This window comes from Ambystoma mexicanum, chromosome 3q (assembly GCF_040938575.1).
Source record: "Ambystoma mexicanum isolate Mex_15411 chromosome 3q, UKY_AmexF1_1, whole genome shotgun sequence".
In the NCBI taxonomy this organism is placed as follows: domain Eukaryota; kingdom Metazoa; phylum Chordata; class Amphibia; order Caudata; family Ambystomatidae; genus Ambystoma; species Ambystoma mexicanum.
In genome coordinates, this window is record NC_090926.1 from 138391517 (window position 1) to 138417934 (window position 26418).

Genomic DNA, 26418 nt, shown 5'->3' on the forward strand with positions numbered 1-26418 from the left:
ATTTGCTGCCTATATGACGCAGCAGCATGTTCCCCAGCCTCTGGCCTTCCATAATCTAGCTCAGGTGAAGTGTCCACCCCACTGGCCGTCTGTAGATTATCAAAGGTCTTTCAACCTGGATTCCTCAGAAATGAAACCTTCAGGCACATTTGCTGTGCAAAATTGGAGACCAAATGGTGCATTGTTGTCACAGGGCTCATTCTCCTCATGAAGTAAGGGACTTAAAATATTCTTTCCTTGGTAAAGTTACATTTTGGCAGGCATCAAGGGTTTGACAAAGTTTGGATTCGATGCTCGAGGAGTCGGCGAAACTTTCAATGGCGCCATAGGTTTAGATGGGGAGCTTGGCGTCGACGTTACAGCTGGTAGAGGGCTCAGCCGGTATCGATGGCACAGCTGGCACAGATGTGGAAGGTGAATCTGATCTAAAGGGCTTGGCTGGCGAAGTAGGAGTAAACTACCTAGACTTGTGCTTATGTTTTCGGCTCGACGGATCCTTCAAATCACATCAAGACCTTGGTGGCTCTCGATGAGGATCAGGCCTTTGTCCCCGGCTCGAGGGTGTGCATGATTTGGAGCGAGCCCTTTCCTTACTGGCTTCTTTGGAAGGCGCAGTCGTAGCATGGCTTGCCGTGGGTTTCTGTTTCTCAAATATTTTCAGCATTCTACTCTAAATGCTTGCCATTCAGCAGGTGTGGATTTTTTTGTGGGACAAGATACGCTCTCAGGGGAGGTGTCCAAGGATGAAGTCGAAGGAGACTATGGTACCTTTTGGACCTCGACGAGGAGTTGTGGGAGCCACTCCTTGATCTCCAGCTCAACTTTCTTCCTCCGAGGAGAGTCGCCTCTCGACTCGGTGGAAGATTTTTTGGTCGGGGTAGATGTTTTGGGGTTTTGCCCTACTGCCAATTTCCTCTTTCGCTTCTTCAGGGCCTTTCCAGTCATCGACTGGCACTTGGACCAGTCCAAAGTGTTATGCTCCACCGCGAGACACCATAGACATACGGTGTGGATCGGTCAGCTGCATTTTTTGAGTCACAATCGCGACACTTCTTGAACACAGTCTTCAGCGTAGTCTGTGTCGACGAAGACATCCGCTCATATAAAGTAATGAAGCGGGCCTCATTTCTCGAAGCGATAGCATTCGCAGAAAAGCTGAACTGAAGCCAACGGGGACTGCGCGTGCTATATATGCCTTCAATGACATCCTCGAGGGACATTGCTTCGACTGCATCGCATCGACGCAGAACGCCCTCTGACGAAAAATAATTCCGAAGCAGCTGAAGCTGTATATCGAATATCAAAGATGAGGAATACATGGGAAGAACACAATCCATTCGAAACAGCCTTATCAAGTATTAATGCATTTTCTTGTACGGATTTTCTTTTCCCAGGATTTACTGGGATTACATGTAATTCTAAAAGGGAAAGCACTATGGTTATATTAGACCAGCAGTCATAAGTTTATTAAAGCTTTGGCACTACAAATGTATAGGCTCAGGGGTATGTCTGAGGGAAGGGTGCACTTAGGTGGCTGGGAAGTGCTTACCAGCAGCAAATCCAATGCTCCCAAGGGGAGCGTTTTCAGAAGCTCTACTCCACAAGAGAGTCTGCACGAAGGACAATGCTGGTGGAAACAAAGTAGATACAAAAGCACCCAGATGCAATGTAAAATGCCCAGCAGTAAAAGTAGGTTTTCTGATTTGGAACTGCATGGACAAAAACTGCTGCGCCTAACAGCTGTGCTGTCAATGGATAAACTGAGTTAAAGTTCTTTGCATTCCCACTAAAAAGGGTTCCGAGTTAGAAACAAATATGTGGGCTCTAGGAGTGAATATGTGTGGGCCAACAATGCTAAGTGAAGTTTAATCTTTGCCCCCTCTGATTTTTGAGGCACACAGCAGATGTGATTTAGGCTGCATTGATAGGGGTCCATTTCGGTTTGCAAAGGAAAGGCGTACCTCCTGCACAGCACATTCAAAACAATAAAATGTTGGCTACCCATCGTCATGTTACTTTTCTTCCATGCTTCGAATTTAACAGCTGCAAAAGTCTTACTATCCCTTCCCAAGAATTCCCTCATTACCTAGTCTCTTCGCATCAGATTTAACAAGCATTTCAAATATTTCATTGTTGCAGCAAAGACCTTCAAAACTCAATCAATTTAGGTGCTGTACAGAGTTATGTTAAGATTTACACTTTAAGGGTGCAGAAGTAAGACTGACACGGAGGGGGTGATAGTGTTTGCTATAAACGTATTCAAAATTAAAAACAAAAATAAAACCCCATCTCGCAATAAGAGGGGTTTCCCTGACTCAGCTCAAATAACTAGTATCAGAATGTCCATAGCAAAAGTCCCAAGGTCCAGTGTCACAATCCTAACTCTGTCCATTACAGACCCAGGCAGCCCAGGTGAGTGGTTAGCACAAGGACCCTCCCGGGCCTCGTTTCCATATATTTTTTAAGTGCAGCCCTGTGGCTAAGGGCCCTAAGGACAAGGGCGGCTCCAACAGAGGCGGCTCCAAGAAGTGTCAGCAGGTGACCACTGGGGAAGCCAGTGGCCAGCCGTCAACCAACTACAAGGACCAGTAAGGTAGGAGTGGCCTGGGTCAGGAGTAGAGCAACTACTCTACCCTAGATTCCGAGCCACTTACCAAACCCATAGCAAACAAGGTGACTCCCCACTGCATCTCTCTCCCTCAAATATAATCATTATTTCATACTGTACCAATATTAGTTTAATAGTTTTGTGCCATCCGAGGCAGGCGAGTGTGGGCTTGTGCCTGAAGAGCCCCCAGGGCCCTCTTTCTTGATTCTCCTGGGCCGCCGTAGCCTCACAGCGCCTTTTCCCTAGTCTCCCCCCACACCCGCTTGCATCTACTTCCTCACTTCCCCGCTCCCACCCGCCTCCCGGACCTCCCACCTCCCCAGATTGGTGGAATATCACCTGAGCTGGCAGGCCTAGTGACCTGCAGCAGCCGCCGCCGCTCGCCTTGTGCCATCCGAGGCAGGTGAGTGTGGGCTCATGCCTGAAGAGCCCCCAGGGCCCTCTTTCTTGATTCTACTGGGCCGCCGTAGCCTCGCGCTTGCAGCACCGTTGCCCTAGTATCCCCCCCCTCCAACCTCCCCCTTTGCATTCACTTCCTCACTTCCCCGCTCCCACCCTCCTCCCGGACCACCCACCTCCCCTGATTGGGGGAATATCACCGGAGCCGGCAGGCTCATCTAGGTCATAACCGACTCTCCCAGGGCAGCCCCCCCTGCCCGCACAGCCCTGTGACCAGGGGCCCTAAGGCCAAGGGCGGCTCCAACAGAGGCGTCTCCGAGAAGTGTCAACCGGTGTCTGCAGGGGAAGCAGTGGCCGACCGTCAACCATCATCTACAAGGACCAGTAAGGTAGGAGTGGCCTGGGTCAGGAGTAGAGCAGCTACTCTGCCCCAGACTCCGAACCACTTACCGAACCAAAAGTCAAGAAGATGATTGCACTGTATGATGTTTAGATTCCATTGATCGGCATCTCACACTACACCGGTCTCTCAAATTTAGCTGGGGTTCTGTCCTAAATTGCATTGTATGATGTTATAGATTGCATTGATAGGCCTCTCTCCCACTATACAGGTCTCAAATTTAGCTGGTGTTATGTCCCCAAACTGCATTGTACGATGTTCTAGATTGCATGGATAGGCCTCTCTCCCACTATACAGGTCTCTCAAATAATCTAACTACGTTTAGCTTAGTACTCTATCAAACCGGGAAACCCACCACAACCCAACCCAACTCAGTTAAGTCCCATTCCAGCAGACCGTTAACACCTTAGCCCCCCCCACCCCCTGACAGTGCACCCTTAGGAAACACACCCTACCCACCGACAGAAAAGCAACACTGAGCCAGAGAACACCTCAGCATATCCAGAGAAGGAAAAACTGAGGGCACTGCGACTGCACAACATAGCATAGAGGACCAACTACCTTACTACGCCTGCATATAAACTGGAAAATAGCCCGACCCAGAAAAGGACGCCGAGAAAGAACAAGACTGTGCAACAAGAGACGCGAACACACAAGACTGACAGAACACACAAGAAGCAGCCCCACTGGAAGCAAACACACCCAACACAGCTATAACCGGAACAAAAGTTACAAGAGAAAAATCCTTCTACCTCACACCTTACCTCGCAACAACCACGATACACCAACACCCCAACACGGAAACCTCGAAACATGCAAAGAATTCCCTGAAACACGCAGAAAACTATGGGAGCACTCAACAAGAGAGTGGGAGGGCTCCGACCCCATCACACCTTAGATCACAAGAACAGAGGGACAACATCGATTTCCACTACATCCCGCACAATACGGCGAAGCACCGACAACCAGCAATGCTACCTCCCACCAAACAAATCAGACTCAATGAAGAAACCACCGCTGAACTTCATCCAAACAACATCACAGCAGGAACACCACGAATAATCAGCCCCGTTACCAACTTACTGGACTGCTTCAATTAAGAAGCAGCCGTTGCCGTTCTTCATCCAACCGACATCAACGCAGAAACACAGACAACTACAAACTTGAACAACAAATAACCTGAAAACAAAATCTCAACCAGAGAATCCACTGTAACCCAATAAAAGCAAAGTCAATGTCCAAACACAACTGAAATATACAACTTCGTTTCAGAAGGAGGCATAGACATCCTATTTATAACCAAAACATGGCTAGACGACAACTACAAGATCACCCTCAACAACTGCCTGCCTGAAGACTTCAAATGCATCCAAACAAACAGAAAATCCAAAAGAGGTGGGGTCGGGGTGTGGGGGGAGTACTAGCGATCATCCACAAGGAACAACTGGCCATCAAAATGGAAGATCCTCTAAACATCGAGAAATGCAAATCCTTAATACTAAGACTTTCAGTAAACCCCAAAACTAACCTGAAATTCATATTGATAGACAGACTACCAACCTACGATGCGACTTTCATAGATGCTTTCACGGAAGCAATCACCACCCTAGCCATCAAGTACAATCATCTGATCATCCTCGGAGATTTCAACATCTGGTTCGACGAAGAAACCACAACCACACAAAAATCCCTAACCGCCCAACTAGCAGCCATGAACCTACAACTAGTCAAAGGAGCAACCCACTTAGCAGGGCACACACTTGACGCAATCTTCGCCAACAAGGATCTCATCAACACAGCAGCCCCAATTCAAATACTTTGGAGCGACCACCTCGTCATTCCATTCATAATCACAACGGCCGCTCCAACAAAAAAACAAAAAGAGAAACGACCCATCATGATGAAAAGAAATTGGAGAACCATAAAAAATTCCAACCTAACTGAACTCCTAGAACTCAGCAAACCACAAGCATAAACCATGGAAGAAACAGACAAAAAAGTTGCTCTACTTCATACCTGGATCACAACAACCCTAGACGACATCGCCAAAGAAAAGCCCTTCACCCCATCACGTAACAAAACCACAGCAAAGTGGTTCACCCCACTACTTAACGCCATGAAAAGAAAAAAACGAAAACTAGAATCTGAATGGAGGACCAACAACACCTCCGCAAACAAATTGAAATTCCTACAACAGATCCGCTCATATAAAAAGTAAATACAAAAAGCGAAGAGGAAACCTTATGACAACCAAATCTTCAGAGCACCAAACGCTCAGAAAGAACTATTCAAAATCAAACGAAATAAAAAAAAACCACCGGGCTGCAACAACACGCCAATTCCATCGATGAAACTCTGCGAGGACCTCGGAGACCACTTCAAAAACAAAATAACCTCAATCCAACACACCATTCAAAGTAGACCAAGTATTCACAGCGCAAACTCCACCGTCACGGAACACGCAAACAAGCTACGAAACTTCCCAGAAATATCAGTTGAGGCTTTCGTCAAACTGGTAAACCAAAGCAACAAATCAGGCTCTCCTGAAGACCCCTGCCCCCCGGACATATACAAAACAACTCTCAAACAAGGAAACCCCAAGGAATACCACAGGAACCTCCTCAACCTCTCAATCTCAACAGGTAAAGTACCACAGGCCTTCAAATCAGCATACATCAAGCCGCTACTCAAAAGACACAACAGGAAACGTAGAGGACTTATCTAACTATAGACCCATCTCCAACATACCGTACACAGCCAAACTGCTAGAAACCTACGTCTACCAAATAACCCAAGAATTCATAGAAGAACATTGCCTACTAGACCAGGCACAAGTTGGTTTCAGACCTATGAGAGGAACAGAATCAGCTCTTGTCTCAATATGGGACGACCTAAAAACAAACTCAGACAACAGTACCGCCCTGATTCTCCTTGATCTGTCTGCAGCTTTTGACACGGTCAACCACACCATCCTCAAAGCGATTAGAAGGATTAGGGATAACAGACACTGTCCTACTATGGATCAAATCCATCCTAACAAACAGAACAGAAACAGTATGGATAAAACCTTTTAAATCCAAACCCAGAAACTCCACGTGCGGAGTACCACAAGATTCATCCTTCTCCCCGCTGCTATTCAACATCTACATGTACCTACTAATCAAACTCATCAAAAAACACGGCCTCACATGCTACAACTACGCCGACGATACACAAATAATCTTCAACATACAAGAGACCAGAGAAGAAAACACCACACTAGAGAATTGCCTTCCTGACATTCAACTGGATGAACCTCAACCATCTCAAAATCAACCCAGCCAAAACAGAGATAATGATCGTCTCAAAAAAGGGAGGAGACAAACTACATCCCCTGGCCAAGAGAGCTCGGCACCACACCAGAACCATCATCAACTGTAAAAAACCTAGGGGTCCTGATGGATAACAATCTCACTCTAGAGCCACAAGTAAACTCGGTAATCAAGAAATGTTTCTTCCTCCTGCGAGCAGCAAAAAGGATCCTACTGTTCCTGTCGTTCGCCAACAAAACACTTACCATCATCGCTCTGATCATGTCCAGAGTAGACTATGCCAACAGCCTATACCTGGGCATGCCCGAACGACTTCTAAAAAAATTGCAACGCATACAAAATGCAGCAGCCAGACTCCTCAAGCTACCCCGAAGAGAACACATTACACCCTCGCTAAAAATACTACACTGGCTACCACCAAAACAACGAATAAAGTTCAAGTCAATGTGCATCACGCACAGAGCAATACACAAACTTAGAATTCCTAAGCGACAAACTACGCCTACATCAACCGACAATAACACTAAGATCAAGCACCGACATACGCCTGGAACCAAAACCCTACAACAGAAAAAAAACTCTGAGGATCCCTTTCTCCCACCAAGCACCCAAAACCTGGAATGACCTACCCAAGAATATACAGAACACAACAAACCACCTAGCATTCAGGAAACTTCTCAAATCATGGCTCTTCACAGGGTAATCACAACTGAGACGCACCAGAATGCACAGACATTAAAACAACGATGAAAATAACTCCAATCCCGGCCACTCCCAACATGGACAAACACTCAAACCAAAGAACTAACCACTCGACAGAGCATAAGATAGCTTGGAAAATAGCCACAAAAAGGCAGGCTCCAGAGACTGAACACATACTTAGACCCAGACGAAAGCCCTCAAGTGACACCCACTCGCACGTACCGGACGCAGCATATCCAGACCGGCAGACGCATTTAGATAGAATTGAGAATATTAGCATGGCCACACGTGGATGGAATTGTGGACATTGGTCTGCGCCGCATCTAGAGGGGACTTTCAATGCTAGCATGCCCGCCCTTAGACAGAACTGTGAATATTAGCATGTCTACATCTAGACAGAATTGAGAATATCAGCCTGCATCGCATCTAGATGGGACCATGAATGTTGGCAGGCCCACACCTAGGTGAAAGCTTAATGCCAACATACCCACACCTAGATAGATTTGTGAAATATTAGCCAGCGTCGCATCTAGATAGGACTTAACGTTAGCATGCCCGCACCTATACGAAACCCGAAGACTAGCACAGGCCACACATAGAATTGTAGACATTGGCCTGCGTCGTATCTAGTTGGGATTGATTGAAGGATAGCAACCCCGCGCCTAGATGAAACTTGAATGTTGGCGTGTGCCACACTTGGAATTGTGGACACCAGCCTGCGTAGCATCCAGATAGGGCTGCGAATGATAGCATGCCCACACCTGGACAGATCACTAGACGGTAGCTTGCGCCGCATCGGGATGGGACTGAATGTTGGCTTGCCCACACCTGGATAGAGTTCTGAACATTGGCCCGCGCCGCATCCAGATAGAGTTGTGTGGGTCAACTGGCGCCACACTGGGACAGAACTGCAAATGCTAGCATGCCAAAGGTCAGGTAACCCACTAACCAATATAAGCTCAAACTGTGCATACTTATCTCACTCAAAAAACTCACACAACCATCTCTCACACAACAAGTCACACGCACTTCACAACACTGCAACACATAAGCCGGACCAACAGCACACGCGGCCTGTCACCGATCCAATACACTCACCAAAGCTCAGCATCTGGTGTATACCGAGTTAAAGCTGCCAACACACCACTCCTCACTATCCTACTCCCTCTTCACCTACTAACCCACCCCACCTCACCTTATTTACAGATCCACCAGAGAGCCTGGGGACCAATTCCGTTGGGGACGGTGCGCTGTACAAATACCTTTAACATTTAACATAACTAAACTAATTAAATAAAAGGAGACATCTTCTTGGATCAGAGGAAGGACTTACTTCGCCTGGACGAAAGGCATTTTTTGTCTTGATAAGACCTGCTCAATGTGGTTTCAGCCAGTCCTTGGCTGTGGGGGAGGTTTCAAGCTTTCCCCAGCCTTCCTCAAGCTCACAGCGTAGTTCCTTGGGGTCCCAGACCCAGGCTGGCTTCCTCTCACCAAATACTGTGCTGAAGAAAAGCCTGGCTGCACTTCCCCAAGCTGTAGTGTGTCCTTGGCCCTTGGGGGCAGACCTGGTTCACTAACCTGCCAGATCTTTCCTTTTTTTTAGGTTATAGTCATGACTTTCATACAGTCCTTCTCTTGGGTCTGATACCATCGTTAGATTATTGCCTTCCCTTTTCCTTAATTCAAGGAGTCTCACTTCCCATACATGGTAGGTATGGCCATAAAGGAGCTCATTACCTTTTTATGGGTCTGGGTCCCAGGCACAGCCTTTTCTGCTCCAAGCTCCCTTGGATCTGCGCCATGACGTCCCAACCCTCTCTGGAACTCACCAGCTTTCCTTGGTGGCTTCTGGGCCCTTTGCTCTTGGCCGGGTACTGCTCCTGTTGTCGCAACGTCTCTGCAGCCCCGTTTGAAACTCGGTCGGCTGTCCTCCAAGGTTCCCTTTAACAGCGAAATGTGCTCAGTCAGTCTTCTTGTCTCGGAGTGCCCACCATGGAACTCAAACATTTTTTCCAGTGGGGTACCGTCCTGTTCTCTGCTTCTCCCGTTTCCGCCCGCATGCAACTGCCGAACTCCCAGGCCACACCAAGACGAAGTCTCATTTGATTGCCTGATTCTCTGATAAAGGAGTCTCGGCCAATCAAAAGACAAGACCATGCACCCTCACTAGTGCTTTATTATTCGGCCCCTCTTCATCCCAGTACTGGCTCCGCTAAACCATGTGAAAGCAGTACTAGTCTTCGGTTCAGTGTTTGCTTGAGAACTGGGGAGCAGATGTAAGGGGAGGTTAAGGTCTGTTCTCTCCAGGCCAACAATAATGCAATGGTGGGGGGGGGGGCGGGTCCCTTCCCCATGAGATCCACATGCTGAGTACCACCCCCGGGGAGACTCTTGGGTAGCATCATCATCTCCTTGGCCTCATGGAAAGGGGCTCCCCCGGGAAGAAGTGATCATCACACTTTTAAAATTATCCCTCTTGCCCCAGATCTACTGAAAAGCATTTTGTAGAGCTGGAACAAGAACATAATCTCTAGCATGCCTTTCGTTTCTGGCCAAGACAGATGTCACTTGGTCCATCAAAGACAATGCAAAGATTTTTAGGCACCCATTTTGTCAATACAAAACTAACCTCATCCTCAGAGAGTTGTGCTTTTCAATACAGAACCTGTGCAGATATGGCAAATATGGGTAAAAATAAATGTGCAAGTGCCTGCAAGAAGACAGTCGGCAGCATTTCAAACTATTAGAATAGGGATGGAGAATGTTTAGGAATGCACATCCAACTCATACCTTGCTTTGGGTTTAAAAGAAATGTGTAAATTGGTTGCAAGTCTACTAGGTTTCCCATTGCAGGGACTGAAATTAAGATTAGTAAACAGGAGCTAAAAGCAGCTCCTGGATATCCAGCATTGACAACTGACCAGAAGCTACCACTGAGGAACGAGTAGTTAGTACATAGTGTTCCGCAAATCTAACTTCCACATGTCACACATCATTTTGTACATTATTCATAATGGAAGGGCATTGCACATGTAATCCAACTGAGTTGTTGGCTCCATGACAGCAACCCTTCCCAGTCAGCATTTTTCTAATGTTACCAACAACCTTATTGCACCCCCAAAAACCTGTATCCCTCCCCCGCAATGCCCTTATACTCCACACGGCCACACACTAAGTCACACCTCAATCAATCCTACATCAAACAGCCCAAAAAATTAATACATTTACAATAAATGCTACTTTTACATTCCAACACCCCACTATAGCTGGTGCGGAGATCCCAGGACATTCAGAGCCTCTACCACAACTACCATTTTGTTCGCACACCCTGCTATATACCGGACGGAGAGATCCCAGACTCACTAAATATATGTAGCCTCTATTCAGATCCTCTTTTCTTCCATTATACAGAGCCGTCTTCTCCCCCCCATTACCCAAGGAAAGCATCCTGTTACTCCACAAACCATAATACAAAAATAAGCAACAAAAATATATACAACACCACGTGGTTCTCTACTTCATCAACCCAAACACTCCTAGTCACCCATACTCCCCTTTGCACTGTCCAACACCCTCATACAGCCCTTATTTTTCTCAAAAAAGGGGGATGCACTTTTATCTGCGCATTAACCCCCAAGTCCTCAGTCACAGGGTCCGGTCAACAGCCTGCACAATCCAAAGACCGCACCCAGCTCCAAAGGACAGAAAGGAATTCTGATAAAACAGCTCCTGCAACCCTCTCAGGGGTTGTGCACTGAGGGGCCTAGGCGTTGCAGGTGGGTGCAGCCCGTCCAGATGTGCGTCCAGGTATCCTCAGTCTCCGTGGGGGTCACTGGGTTCACGCCAGGGTCACCAAACATGTACGGCAACTCCCAGCGATCAGACCAAGAAAATCCTATGCGCTAGCAAAAAAGGCTATGTCCACCTTTTTTCGAGAAAGATGCAAGCTTTTATTTTGTATACAAAAAGGAAAAAGCAGCAGGGTATTACAAATCCACTGCCGAAGAGCTCCGACGTCTTTCGTACACAATTCAGATTTAAAAACACAAATAGTCACTTATGATGCACTGCATATACAGTGTTAATCCCCCACCCTGATTGGCTGTCGCCTATTTACATGCTAATGATTACATAGAACCCATCCTCCAATTGGTTCTACTGTCTTCTCGCTCCTCTTCACACCACGTGGGTAACTTCTTCGTACATCAAGGAATGCTAAAAAGCAATTGATTAACATCAGCTAGCACCACCCTATCTTCAATCCGAGCCACGCACCTGGTTATCAATGTGAACTCAATGGGCAACTTAGAGGTCAGTCTGGTCCTTGCGAACAAAGCAGCCCTTTTCTCATCGAAGACATGTTGGTGCCGCCGTCATGCCCTCCCCACTATATGGGCATCATTCTTAACTCTCCTTGGCACAAACATCGATCATGTCATTCCTTGCTTCCACTTATCGGTTCACCTCCCCAAGAATTAGCCTATTGTCCCACTAATCAATCCAGTTCACAAAGGATTGAGAGCCCATTTCCTTGCACATCAAATAGAGAGACCATCGTTCTGGGGGCACTAGTGTCCTAAATCTTGGTTCGTGTTCTGGCATCCTAAGCGCTACCTTTGCTCCCATGAGTACGACTTTGATGCTATGCCGCAGCACTTCACTGCTCCAGCTGCACGCATTCCTACCCAATTTGTTCAAAGGCCTTACTTATGTGGTACTATACACTTGTTCCTTTGCCGTGCCTGGGAATTGAGATGCAATGGTGGGGTGAGGGAAGCCTCGTTCTAGGTTTCTGTGAAAACACTGCCTGCAAGGATTCTGGCCGACTCGTAAACGTTAATTCACGTTGTGACAGTTGTATATGTATCCTACATAAATAACTTCTCCCTATGTGATTAACCACTCCTGTCAATTATCCCACCCATGACACCTCTCCCCCTAACCATCCCATGCTCATCTCCCTTTTTAATATATTTTTCGCAATCTGAATTGTCTAGGCAGGGCGGTGGTCTGAACATGCATCGCAAGACTAGCCAGGCAGAATCACTCGCTCAGTTCTCCACATACACAACATTTCTTACTCGTAAAGGGTCAATTATCCCTAGTCACTTACTAGTGACGCATGCAATTTATGCCCCCTCTTAAACACCTTGGGTTTTACATGAACTGATCAACCTTCAGACTTCTGTATATTAGTTTTGTTGCAAACATTTGGAACTCCATTATATATTGTAACTTTCAAAAATAGATCCATGCCAATTTTCTGTGTACGCGTAAGAATGGGGTTGGAGCCATGATCGACTGATATGGTACATCTCTGGCGATTATAGTAGTCGTTGCCATCTGCTGGTTTAATGATCTTACCATTGTTTTTGGGAGTATCTATGCAGCTCTTAACTAGTATTCTACCTATATTAATTTTGTCACTTTATATTTATATAGTATAACATTTTGTAATATTCACATGAATATAGTGTAAAAAAGAAAAGGATGCAGGACTCCTCGCCATCAGAATGTGTGTATATTTAATAATATTGCATAATCACACATTGAAAAAGAAGCCCATATGAGTTAACATGTTTCGGCTCTGCAAAGTGACTTTGCTGACGCGTGTGACTTTCTGCTTGAAGGAATCGGACTTTATATTGGGGATATTACCCCGTTACTACTACAGGGACATCAGTCCTATGGATTGATTACATGCAAATACGGCCCAGATTTGAAAAAGGCTCAGCAGAGCCGAAACATGTTCTCTCATATGGGCTTCTTTTTGAATGTGCGATTATGCAATATTATTAAATATACACACATTAAATATACACACATTCTGATGGCGCGGAGTCCTGCATCCTTTTCTTTTTTTACACTCTTTATGGTTACGGTGAGGCTTTACTACCGTCTGGATACAGTGACCTGCAACATTTTTGAACTTCTCCTTTGGCCTCAAAGATACGGCGTTATATTAGCAACTCAAATTGGTACCAATTCAAGGAATTGTAAGGTTTCGCCCTCCAGAGCAACTTACATTAAAGCCACCTTTCTCATTCACATGATTCTACTTTCCTTTCCCATGGCCTCCACCTGATCATGCCAAACAAGACCTCAAACTAGGGCATCAATATCTTCACTAACTGTCCAGTGCATTCAGGCAACTGTTCTGCCTCTGCCAACCCCCATCCTTAACATATTTACAATCCAATCATGCCAGTGCTTGCTTTCACTTCTCCCAGATCTTATAATTTAGTAGAACACTCCCTTTGCTTGTAAATTAGTTTTTTCCAGCTCTATCCAGTCCCATCTTTCATTTGCAAAGAGTGGTGACTTTAATCAATCCTCATCCCCCTTTATTTGCGGGCTGTTTTCATTTGCCATCTCTATAAACCATTTCTTCTATCTGGTGCACAGTCTTCAGTGAGATTCAACTCATTTTGCCTGACCAACGTCCCGAGGTCTTAGTTGAAGAATTGTTCTATAGTATGCCATTTGCATTCTTGAGTCGCATTTATATGCTTGTAAGAATTGTGGCATAGACCATAAAGGCCCCATGCTATGTAAACTAGAAAAGCTGTGACGTGCAGGATTTGATGTCTTGACCAAATACTAGAGTGAAGTAATCTTACGTTGGGCCCTTGCAGTGGGATAAATATTGAGAAAAGGTAAGAATTCAACTGCAAAGACAAGGATGGTATGGATCGCTTGACTGTTTAAATGGAGGGAGCAGAGCTGCATTCAAGGTTTTGGAGGAGGACATCACAAAACCACTGATGGGCCTTGGCCCTGGATTAGAGTAGGGAGCGGGGGGGGGAGGGGAATTGGCATCTAGAGCAAAACAGAACAGATAGCAAGGAAGATGTGCCATGTTCCGAGGACCTTCAACGACCAATATGGTGGGTCAAAAAAATAAATAAAATAAGGTAATTCAGGAGTTGTTGCGAAAAGTGTAGTTCCAGGAAAACATGGATGTGTGAGATGGATGCACTCCGAGACGTCATTCCAGCTTTGCTTACAGTATGGAAAGGTAGTAGCATTGGAGATAAATTAATTGTTGACCCTGCTTAGAAATGTACAATGACAATAGCACCTCTAAATATTTTGCGGCGTGGGAGGCTGAGCTTGTACACAAGGTGGACAATGTGGAAAAGCTAAAGTAATATTCAAATTATGTAGGTGGCAGAGCAGGATGGTGAGACACCAAAATGTAGACACAAGTCAAAGGTATGCCTTTAAAAGATTAAGAGATGGTGGAGGTGAGTCACCGGCCTTTTGGAATAAGATTGCTGCAGTGGGATCCAACATCTATAGCTGTGAATGGCAGACGACTTCGTAAAAATTAGATGCTTAGGCGAACAATATGAAGTACCAACAGTCTGAATATTTAGCATCTGTCTGCAATGACCTGGATTAAAAAGCAGGGATTGCAAATCATTCATGGTGTGGGTCACAGCGCATAACATTGAATATTGCTGGGGGTTCCCTTTCTGCTGATGTTTAATGGAGAGGATGTCGTCTAGCAATCCTTGAGGCTACGTATTAGCTCAACAGAGCTCCTCTCCAATTCTACCTTAACAGAGGCTACATTTTGCAGATTGCAGCAAGCCTTTTGCACCCCAACCAATTGGAGTTGCAAGACAAATTGTAACAACCTCAGCCTAGAAAAAGACTGAGGTTGAAACACGTGTCGGCTGGGTTTTGCAAGAATACACTTGAAAATGCTGCATACTCCTTCTGGAAAGGCTGTCTTTTCCAGAACAAATTTGAAATACTACATATTCTGCCTGATTTCACAGTGCAGTGTGGTGTGGTTGTGGTGCTGGTATTGAAGGTGTGCAGAAGTCTGGACCAGGTGTGGGCAGCTGGGGCAAGCATTATGGACCTATTTGAATGGCAAGAAAAGGGTGTGGTTACCGATCAGGAAGTCGGCTATATTTGAGGTTCTACCCATAAAGCACACTGCAAGGATGGTTATCGACTATGGGCAAGTCGGAAGTTCTCTGGACAGGGACGATTTTGTGAGGAGGCTCTGGATATTGTACCAAGTTGGAAGGAGGGGTTAGTCCTGCATCTTGGGTAAATCAAGCCCTACACATGCTGCGTTAAGCATCTAAGGCCACTTCTTGTGGTTTGATAACAGAGGAGAAAATTACAGAAGAATTGTTAGAGGCATTCATCAAGGGAATTCGAGAGGCAAATGCTTAAATTCATGCAGGTGAGGAAGTTTGATTGGGCCTTCTTTTGGAAGAGCAGATTTCATTAATGGTAGGTCTTGAAAATTCTGGGCGACATGGTGGATAATGAAGAAGCCGAGGCCTTTGGACCAGTTCAGTGCAGATTCTGTAAGGTCTCCAGTATGGCATGAGATGACCACCATTTGTACAGCCTCCAGAGAGCTCTTGGTGGTCGTCAGCACTCTGTCAAACACCCCACCAACTCTGGTGGGATTAATCTGCAGAAGCAGTATCTCTGGGCACAATGCAGATTTAGGCATGAAGTGTTCTTCGGTCCATGGGCACGATGTAGGCCTGGAAGGCACTTCAGCCATAAGCCTGTTCGAGGCTTGATAAGCCAACAGACCTGCTTCAGCAACAATGGAATGTGTTCTGAGCAGGAAGCTTGTGGAAAAAAAAAAAAATAAAGCCTTCTCAATTCACATGTGAAAGCCTGCTGGTGTCGGTCTCTCAACGTTGCATCCTGTGGAGGGGAGCACAGCAAGTGAGGGCGACTCCGGTTGGACCAAATTGGTCCTATCCGAGGCACTCCAGGCAGCGAAAATGCATCCATGGGGGCAAAAAGACTCCCAGGATACCTCTTGAACCATGAAATAGGGGTGGTGACAAACTAATTTGGCCAGAATAACCAAAGCACAGTTGCTACTGAACACTCCCCATCTGCGCAGAGTAAAGGAATAGCAGTTGGCCACTGGTAGCAATTTGTTTTATGCTACTATGCATCATGCTCTGGTCCCATTCCCAAGGACAAAATATCCACATTAGTATGTGGGAAAGTACTAATCTTTTCCCCTTGCTAATAAAAAGGGGCTACATTTCACAAATCAATACCTAGCGCTATTCATGTAAACACAAACAAATGGCATACATAGGTTAATAAAAGTGCAAGGCTATAATAAATGGTAAAGGTGTTCTAAGTACTGACCAGTAAGGCCGAGATATTCCTCTTGATCCTGTTCAGAGAGGTCATCCAGCTCCACCAACATCCTGCAGACGGTCTCAGTGCAACTCTTCAGCAGTTCCTTCAGCTCTGCTGGCTTTTCATCCTACAAATGAAAGAACAGAGGAAAAAGGATGAAGACCATTCCAATCTGGGCCACTGCATTGCTACACTTCACTAAAAGGGCCTTCCAAAGTCGAAACTGATCAAAGCATCAATAGTGGACATACCTGAAGTACATCTACCATCACATCTGTGCCCGTTTATTCGGGACTAGGAAATGTTTTCGAAAGTGTCTTACTGTTTGGCTGCCCTTTTTGGAACGCTTGAGCAACACTTACCTAAATTCCAATGCCGTCGGCGTGGAAAAGTTGCGGGGAAGCCTTCTGAGTGGAAACGCTACTGGATAAGCCTGCCGTCAGTTTATAACCCCGCCCGCAGTCCCGCTCGTGTGCCGCCCAGCGAAGGTTAGCCACTACATTACCACCGGGCGCGCGCACCGCACGCTGTCCGAAAGGGTCTTACTGTTTGGTGGGGCTGCGGGCAAGGGCATCCAGCAATTTCTATTCTATGCTGAATGGTTTCCATAGATTGGAAGTTGACTTATCAAGTAACACGAGTAAGTTTGAAAACATCACGTGACAGGACTGAATAGTAATCGTATTTTTGATTTGCTGGAAAGTGGCATGCTCAAAGTTATGTTTATATGAAGAGAAAGTTGCGTTTGGGGCGGTGATTAGAAGCACTACTGTTTGTTATGAAGAACGCTAAATACATTAAACCAGTCAAATACACATAATAGGAGTGGTCCAGTGACCAGAAGGGAAACAATGGCTGGGGTTCAGGCTTCCAATGGCATTTTATCCGCTCCGCTTGTGTTTACCCCGGTGCGTGGCACAATGAAAATGGCCCTCGCACTTACACCCCCCCAAACCTCCCTCCTCAGCCGTCCTCCATGGACATCGCAATAATGAATTTAAACGCGGAGGAACGAGCGGCTGAGGAATCCATTTTGTTGATTGAATCCGGGGAAGATGATCACTTTAAATGTGTAGAGCCACCTATGCAGGGAAATTATATGGATAATGTAATAGAGATGGGGCTCCCACACTGGACATGGACAGCTCCTTACTTGCATTATCACAGTATCAATAGACAAAGAATCAGAATGGGAAAGAACACTGGCACAAGACCCAAGTCGGAGTAATGAATGGGAAGGTGCTGATGATGCAATTAATAGTCAGATTTTAGTACAACTTCGGCTGCATACAACAACGTTTAAAATTACTGCAATTGAACTATAAAAGTTTACGCATGTAACTAGTGGGAAAAAGTTATAAGTTCCTCTATTGGGACAAATATGGTTTTGGAATTTGATAATGGGGAGGGGGAAGACTCTGCCGATAATGTATCTACCCAAACTATCACCCTGGAAGTCCCAGTTGACTTACACAAATGTGCTGATGAAGTGGAACACAATGAACATGGTATTGGGATGAATCAGGGGAATTAACATAGCCCCTATACCAAAAAAATGCAAAAACAAATGAGGCGCAAAATAACAAAACAAAAATGTAATACAAATAAAATGAAGGTAAAAGCGCGAATAAGGGTGCCAAGGACAATTGGTGAAAACTCAAAATAAGACAGTCCCTTCCAATTTTGAGGGGAACTTAGAAACAGAGGATGATGCATCTCTGTATAAGAAGTCGGGGGCACTTTGGCTGCAGACTCCATTACATCGAATTTAAAGAATAAAGGGATACCCAAGATTGCTAGAGGGAAAGCAAATGAAGGCCTTCTAAGAAGAGCGATTGTGCTAAAGGAAGTTTATTGCATTTCTTTCCTAGAAAATTGTTACGGACTGAACAGGAAACACAGGAGTTGAAATGATAGCGTCTGGCACCCCGAATTCCAATAATGCTGTTGAGATTCAAAAGATCTCACATGACAGTTCTATCTTAAACACCATGACTAAGGTAAGATGTGAAGATGAAGAGGGTGGTCACAAGAATACTCACTCCGTAAACCTGGTAGACAGCGGTGGATCTGCCTCTGTTATTTTGCCACATAATATGGGCAACAGAGAGTGTATACAGCTGAGTGGCTCTGGGCTGGGGAAATATCGAACTGTACCTGCCCATACAGTTAGAAAGGAGGGGGGCATGTTGGAGGGACTGAGCAAACATGAGTTGGAGGACCCAGTGATGGAGAGGATAAGGAAAGTTATGAAGATAATGCTTGACAAACATCCTATGGCACCCAACTTAATGCCCTCTAATGGGAAAGTCTGAACCCAAAACATCATAGGGACGGAAATGTTACTGGATAACCAAACAGTTGCATCCGAAAATCTGTGTGGAAATGAACAGCCCCCTACTAAAACCTTAAAGGGGACAGAAAATCGGAGAGCGGATTACTACGAGGACAGACTGCGCCTTACCGCCCAAACTGACCCACAACCTATTCAATTTTACATCAGATACACACTGACTTTGGGAAAGAAATATTATTGAGACCTCCACGCTATTCTGAGAACCCCAGTGTCATATTATACTATGCATTTCCCTACGGAGGTCTGCCTTCCTTGAATCGTGAGAGTTCTGGCCCTACTGAACTTAATCCTGAGCTCTTCGCCAATTTCAACTGCCGATATAAAACTGGTAGATTGTGTGCACCCCAAACATTATGATTTTGTACAGATAGCCTTGCATTCATGTTTAACTTGTGAGGCTGTTTGAGAAGCTGAGGCATTGCATCGATTCGGCTATGATATTCAAACTGTCAGTAAGGGTGCTGTTGATCCCGTAATTGGTAAACAACCGATTAAATTAAGAGAAAGTCCTCAAAATAATGCTGAGGGCTCCGTAGGCAGGGTTAATGAAGGCGATTTGAATGAACCTAGCCTGAGGTGGCTGGCTCTCTCATTGCGTGACTATTTCCAAGCTTCAGGGATTAAAACCCCAGAGTTAACACGTTTGGTAAATTGACCCTGATGTGTTGGAACACCAGGGATCACTGTTTTTTTAAAGAATTCTGCTGAATTATGTTCAGAATTGATGTTGAATTCCGTAATCGGTCTACAAGAGACGTGGCCAAGTGTACTATATGTCCTGGATGGTTACCTAGTACACTCTGTATTGGACACGAAGGGACCTGCCGGTAGACCTTCGGGGGGGGGTCTCCTGACTGCAATTAGAGTGGACTTGGGGTCCATTTTTAAAAAGGTTTCTCAAATCTCTAATTGGTGTTTGGCAGTAATAATACAGCTTAGCAATAAATATTCTGCAGGCAGATGTAACATTCTGGTTGTAAATATCTATTGGAGACTTGCGCTTGACCTGAAGGAATCTCTCTTCCTATTGGGGCGCATTCTGGAGGATTCTGAGGAAACATATCCTGAACTTATGAGGATGGTGATGGGTGACTTTAATGTTAAAATCCCAAGGCAAGAGCGTGATGTGGTTGATGGAGGATCGTTTTGTATGGGTACAACCCATGGGTCATTTTATTTGACAAATGGGCATGCAGAATGGTAGAGATTTGTTAATACCTCTGATCACACCACATGGTTTAGGGTAAAAAGTACAATAGATCATATTTCTCTCGAAACCATTGATGGATTTTGCAACCGTCTATAGATTAACAAAAATCTTGTAGTGATCATAAGGTACTTGGAGTAGAACTTTGAAGGAGAATGGGGAGCAGTAAATTAGGGATTATGTTCCTCTGCACCTCAGGTTAATTCAGCTAAAACCAGAATTGTTTGGTATACGGATAATGTGTGTAGAACAAATGCAGTTTCTTTGATTTGAATAAATCAAATCTTGGGAAAAACATTTAGTCTACACCACTGACACTGTCACTATGCACAAGCGACCCCACTGGAACTAAATCGTAGAAATATAAAACATGTACACTTATGATCCAATAGTGAGACATTACAAGAATTGTAGATCTAGAGAAATATGGCAAATTTGCTAAATTAATTCACCACTCAGTGGGAAAGTATGGCTAAAAGTCAAAAACCAAATGGAAGAATAAAATTAAGATGCATCGTGCAATATAGCAGGACGACAATGAAAACATGCTATCCGACCTAAGGGATAACCCTTAGAGACCGTTTTGGGCATTGGTGAATAAGGGGACAGCCTTTAATTTTGTAGAGCAGTCTGCAGCCGTTTGAGAAAATCAGTGGGAAGGGTATTTTATTTTGGAACCTTATATGCCCCAGTAAAGATTAAGGATCCGCTCCCTATGAACATATTTGATACAATGTGGCACCTTGATATAATACAGGAGGACATTAAAGCATTGATACAGAAGGCATCCCCATCGAGGGCTGCCGGCCCGAATGGCCTGGCTAATGTCATTTTTAAAGAAAACAGACCTATGGTCCAAAATTCTCTTCATGCTATTTAAGGACCTGGAACATCCCTTTATCTTGGCATATTTCCTATATAGTCCCTATCTATAAGAAAGGCGATCGGTCATGTGCAGAAAACTATAGGCCGATCGCGCTACTCGATGCAGATTCCAAGATATTCTCCAGTCTGGTCTTGAAACATATTCTAATATGGGCAGATACCAAAGATATTTTAGCCAGGTTCCAATTTGGATTTAGAAAGAACATTGGCACAGATGTCGAAAGACTGTTGATGAACATCATGCAGGAAAAAGCATTGAGTGTTAACAGTGCCCGGATATGGCACTTGATATGGTGGACAGAAGCCTGCTTTGGAAGAAAGTGGAATTGGCCTGCCATCAACCTTACTATCAATATTTTTCCATCTGCATGAAGGGTCTAAATTACAGGTGCGCCTAAACAATTCTGGTATCCTATCAATACCCATTAATGCTTCTAATGGACTTCAACAAGGTTGTATATTTGCACCCACAATCTTTAATTTGTAGGTTTCTGATGCTAGTGCAGTTATAGAAGCCACTGCTTTTGCTCCCCCTGTGGTGAAGGGAGGAAACAAAATCAGTTGGACAGCCTACGTGGATAATTTTATGTTATTTGACCAAACTCATCGAGGGTTGCAAAAACTGAGTAAGTTTAGAGACTATACATTGGTGAATGGTCTCTTGATAAAAATGCTAAGAAAACAGTGATCCTACGACTGTATTCTAGACCATATATTCAGACACATTCATGGCATCTGAATCATGTTAAATTAGTGGTTAGTTCATATTCCCGCTATTTAGGTTTTCCCATATATGGGGATAAAAAGAAAGCACATTACAGGCAGTACTAAAAAGGTAAGGTAAGCTCATCAGTGCAGTTGAAAACAATTGACGTAAAATATGGGAAATTCTTTTTCACCAACTCTGCGCTATTAAAAAACTAAGACAATATCTCAGTCAGGTTATGGTCTTGTGCGATTCCCCCTTTGGGTTATAGAAGAGCTCCCAAAGCATGAAGCGCGTTTGTTAAGGTCATTATTTAAGTGTCTACCCAAGTGTGTTCCCTTGGTCGTTATACGCTATGAATTAGGCTCATTAATAGGAAACACGGTTATGTGGCGAAGGGTCTCTTTTTAGGAAGTTAATTACTGCAACAGAGGGTTCCCTGTACGATCTCCTCGGAAGTAGATACCGTAGTGACAACCAAGTCAGGGTACCTCAAAAATCTTAAAATTGAAAGTCAAGTATCTGGACAAGATTGGAGCGTCTCAATCATTTTTAATCCAGTTAAGGTGACAAAACTGAGTGGAGAGAAGTCCTGGAAACTTGATTATATAAACAGATGGTTTCACAAAGTAAATGTGGGGGACCCTGGAGCCGTATTTGATCCCATTTCCCAACAAGCATATGCAGCAAGAGTTCATGAGTTTTAGATTTAATGTGTTCTTAACACAAGAGATTTCCGATATTCAGGCAAGAGTGAAAGAGCCTCGAACACTGTAGGTTTTGTGCCATTGGTGGAGTAACCAAAACTCTGGAACACTAATTCATTGTACTGCATTAAGAAAATAACGTATAGAAGGTTTTGAAAATTTGGAACCAAATATTGATTATGCAATTTTGGATAGCCTGTGGTGGCAAATGTTACATGGAAAAAGGACTTCTTCGCAAATAGCTGTAGTTGGATTTTTAAATAATGTGTGTCAATTAACATGTTCTGGAGACAGATGAAAAAATAAGTAACGGCTCCTTAGCCAGGGGATTCAGAGAGCAGCATGTAGACTGCTGAATATTCTCAGTAATCCTCTTTAGTTTTAGCTTTTTAATGTGCTTCATTAGATTTTGTAATGAGGCTCGCAAAGTAGTGTCAATGAATTCATTATTGCAAATTAGCTGCATCATCTTTTGAGCTTCGGAATTTAGCAGACATAGTGTTTGCAATATACTGCTGTGTTTTACTGCATGAACATATATTATCAAATGTCAAATTACTGTATATAATGAATACTATGTTGGTTGGTTTTATCTTTTGTATAATTACTTTGTTAGTCTTTGTATAAACCTCATGTGTTATTCTTTACTTGTTATGTGATGTTTTATACTGGATTCATTTCTTTTTTTTGGAAATTGTCTCAAATTCTCTCTCTGCTTTTTCTCTTGTAAAAGGTTGTTATAACCAAATACAAAGAAAAAAAAAGAAATGTTTTCTGGGGATCAGAAAAAATGGGGTAGAGGATGGGATGCAGAAGAATATGCCATACTAGGGTTCTCTGTTTTGCTAGTACACTCCTTTGTAAGCAACCATCAGTTTAGGACTGTATTCTAATACAGACATACATTCAGGTGATTGGCATCAAGTGGAAAGGAAGCATCAATCTATTAGAAGTGTAGTGGCAGGGTTCGTTAAGCTTTAGGTCAAGAAACATGGTTAGTCCGTCTCATCTTGTGCATGGAGCGCTAGCTGTCTGCAGGTAGAGATGTATAAAAGTAAAATAAGAAAGCAATACAAAAAAGGAAGTGCCCAAAATAGAAGTGCAAATTAAGGCCAGCAGCAACGATTTGCCTACTGCAGCACAAAATTTGCCCCTTTCAATTAATGGGAACAAGTAGTATGTGATATGAAAGTTCTTAAACTTGGAACAAATACCAGAATGACAGTTAACATTTCTGAACTACCTCAATCTTTTCCTGAGGCTCCCTAATCCAAGCACTCTGGCGATCAATAGTGGTCCCTCAATCAGGATACACAATGTAGCTGGTTTCCTATCCAACTAAACATGCATGGCTGACTGGCAGGTCTCCACTGGTTGGTAGCAGCCATTTCCTAATTTGGACAGGCCAACAGTCTTCTGCCCCAAGGGAACAACAGACGCTTATTTAAAACCAGTGTACCGTCCAGTAGCCAAACATTGTGGAACAGCCAATACTGGCGAGTTGGTCCTATCAGGACATGGCGCAGCGAGATTCAGATTTCCAATGCCAGATTCAATGAAGGCTGGTTTGATGAACCTGAAACATTTCAAGACCCATCCTGGCATCTGCTGCGCTGGCGAGTGCAAAAACCAGACTTACTGTGAGACCAAGCCTCATGCTCACTACCCTTGAAGTAATAGCTTTGTCACTCAATCCGTTGGTCCGCAAGGGCGCCTTGTGCAGATCCAGCAAGCAAAAGGAGGAGAGGAAAATAAAGAGGACCAATTAACCGGATCAAAGAGCTGCAGCTACTAAAGACAGACCATTGTGAAAACTGCAACAACAAAAAAAGTCACATGATTACACTCACAGGAGTGTGGTTCTACGATCTATTGCCACTGCAGCGGTGCCTTTAAGATCAACTGTCTTGTAACTGCTTCCCTAATCTGCTTCCACCTTGTCCCATTGCTCCTTGTAGACGCAACCTGTATCCTCCCAGCAGCTGCTTCCAGACATCACTGGATCCTGAAGCCATCCAAAACTACAACTATGCCATCATTGGCAGACTGGCTAGGCCTGTGACCACCCAAAGATCAATTAGTCTTTCTGGAGATTAGTGCTCTACCATACTGACAGCTCTTCAGAGATTGAGAGAAGCCTTCAGCATAAAGGGTAATCATCTGCATTATAAACATACAGCATTGGGACCACAATCAAGAATAGCCCATCAGAACAGTCCATCTAACCAGCTATTTTCAAAGGAGGCCTGTACTGTAGCAGAATAGGACCAAGTCAAGCAATTCTACTACAGCACCAACTGAAGCACAGACCAACTGGCCTGAGTCACATGCAACAGACTACATCCTGTGGTGTATCATAAACCTGCACTTCATTTATATACTCGCGTTTTCTTCAAGGTTACTTCGCTACTACTGTACAGAGTTTTATGTGGAAAGTAGCCACTCCCCTACCCCCAGGTTTTCTGGCAAGATTTTTCACAGAGGTTTGTCAAGTCTTAATTGTCTTGGCAGTATGGGGTCGCCAAGGACTATTCAAGATTGAATAAAGGATAGGGACAGATTGGTGAGGGAGAAACCATAAGGGGGGGGGGGGGGAGGGGAGGAGTCAGTGAATGCACACCAATGTGAAATCCAAACTGACCCAACAATGCTTTCATCCCCTAGATTTCTCTGGTCACATGACAGGGGACAAAAATTATTATGGGGAGGATCATCAAACTCCAAGCCCATAAAACAAAAGTTGGAGAAGGGGAATTTGATCTCCCTTCCGCTCAGATGACAAATGTCTATAAGAAAAGTGAGCAGTAGAGAAGTCAGTCTACATCCAGATCTGGAATAAGGGCAACTTGACGCACAGATGTATTGGACTCCTTGCAGACAGGTCCTGTAGAAATCTCTGCCCCCAATTGGGGCAGATGGATGCACCTCTCCTGGTTTAGACTACTTGGGGACTGTTGGTTGGTAGAAGGCCTGAACCCCTCCTACCTTGGATCATGAATACGAGACTGAGGCTCCAGGTGGCAGGGCTTGCTAAGTGGGGAAAAAGAGCGGCAACCTGGAAGGCGCCAGGTGGCCGGGGCTTAGGCCAGGTGACCTAGATCCACTTGCACCTGCTCCCCATCTGCAAAAGAAAAGAGGCTAGAGGGCTCCATAAGTACAAATTACATGCGACTGTTCTCCAGCATGGGTCTAACATGGATTCACACACTCATTAATATTCCCAGTCAGTCTGGGAATCTATGAAAAAAGGAAAGCAGTGTTGCTTTAAAAGTGTGAAAACTGCCTCTCTCCCATTAACCAATCACTGGACACTGGGTCATACTGCACACATCCAATGACGAGAGTCTCCACAAATCCCACCCCAGGCGCCCATCTTCAGATTCGAAAGCACACTATGCCATTGTCAGATTTACCATTCGTGCATTAGTTAGCAAAGGTCTCAGACAGCGCAGGGCTGGAGTAAGATGCAGGAAACTAAGGATAATCTATAAAACTTTCGAAAAGTGAGGAGTGATCCCAACTCAAGAAGGCATCAACGATTCTGAATGCTGATTGGAGCAACAGCTTCTGCAAGGTAGATTGGAATCTTGTGAAAGGTTCTAAACTGCCTTTCATTCAGACTACCAGCAAAGAAGGTCACGCATTTTGTTAATTCTGTCAGAAATCCAGTGAGGAATCTTTTCAGTAAAAACTAGAGTATCCAGGAACACGATAGAAAACAGAACATTGCAAGGAGAAGTTACAGTGAGCGCCAGCACAGCAAGATAAGTGAAAATCTTTAGTTCTTGTATAGGTGGAAAGTGTATTTAAATGCTTGCTAAGTTGAACAGGAAACAAGCAGACGAGTAGTCCAGTTCTTTTTGAGACCGTCAGGTGCTAGAGTTTTAAAGTGTGACATTTGTCTGAATATGGAAGACCATTGGTTAAAGACTGAAAATCAAAAGCTGAAGTGGTAAATGTCTGCAAGTCGTTTTTTGGAAGACATGCGTGTTG

At 44.5% G+C, this 26418-nt stretch overlaps 1 protein-coding gene across 2 annotated transcripts in view; it reads right to left on the reverse strand.

Annotated features, from left to right (window-relative positions):
• The window catches only part of ESPL1 (extra spindle pole bodies like 1, separase), a 1025090-nt gene that overhangs the window by 916045 nt on the left and 82627 nt on the right, over nt 1–26418 (reverse strand). For both annotated transcript variants that reach the window (XM_069653328.1, XM_069653326.1), the window contains exon 5: nt 16571–16691. In XM_069653328.1, the coding sequence (XP_069509429.1) occupies nt 16571–16691 (121 nt within the window). The remainder of the gene's footprint in view (nt 1–16570; nt 16692–26418) is intronic.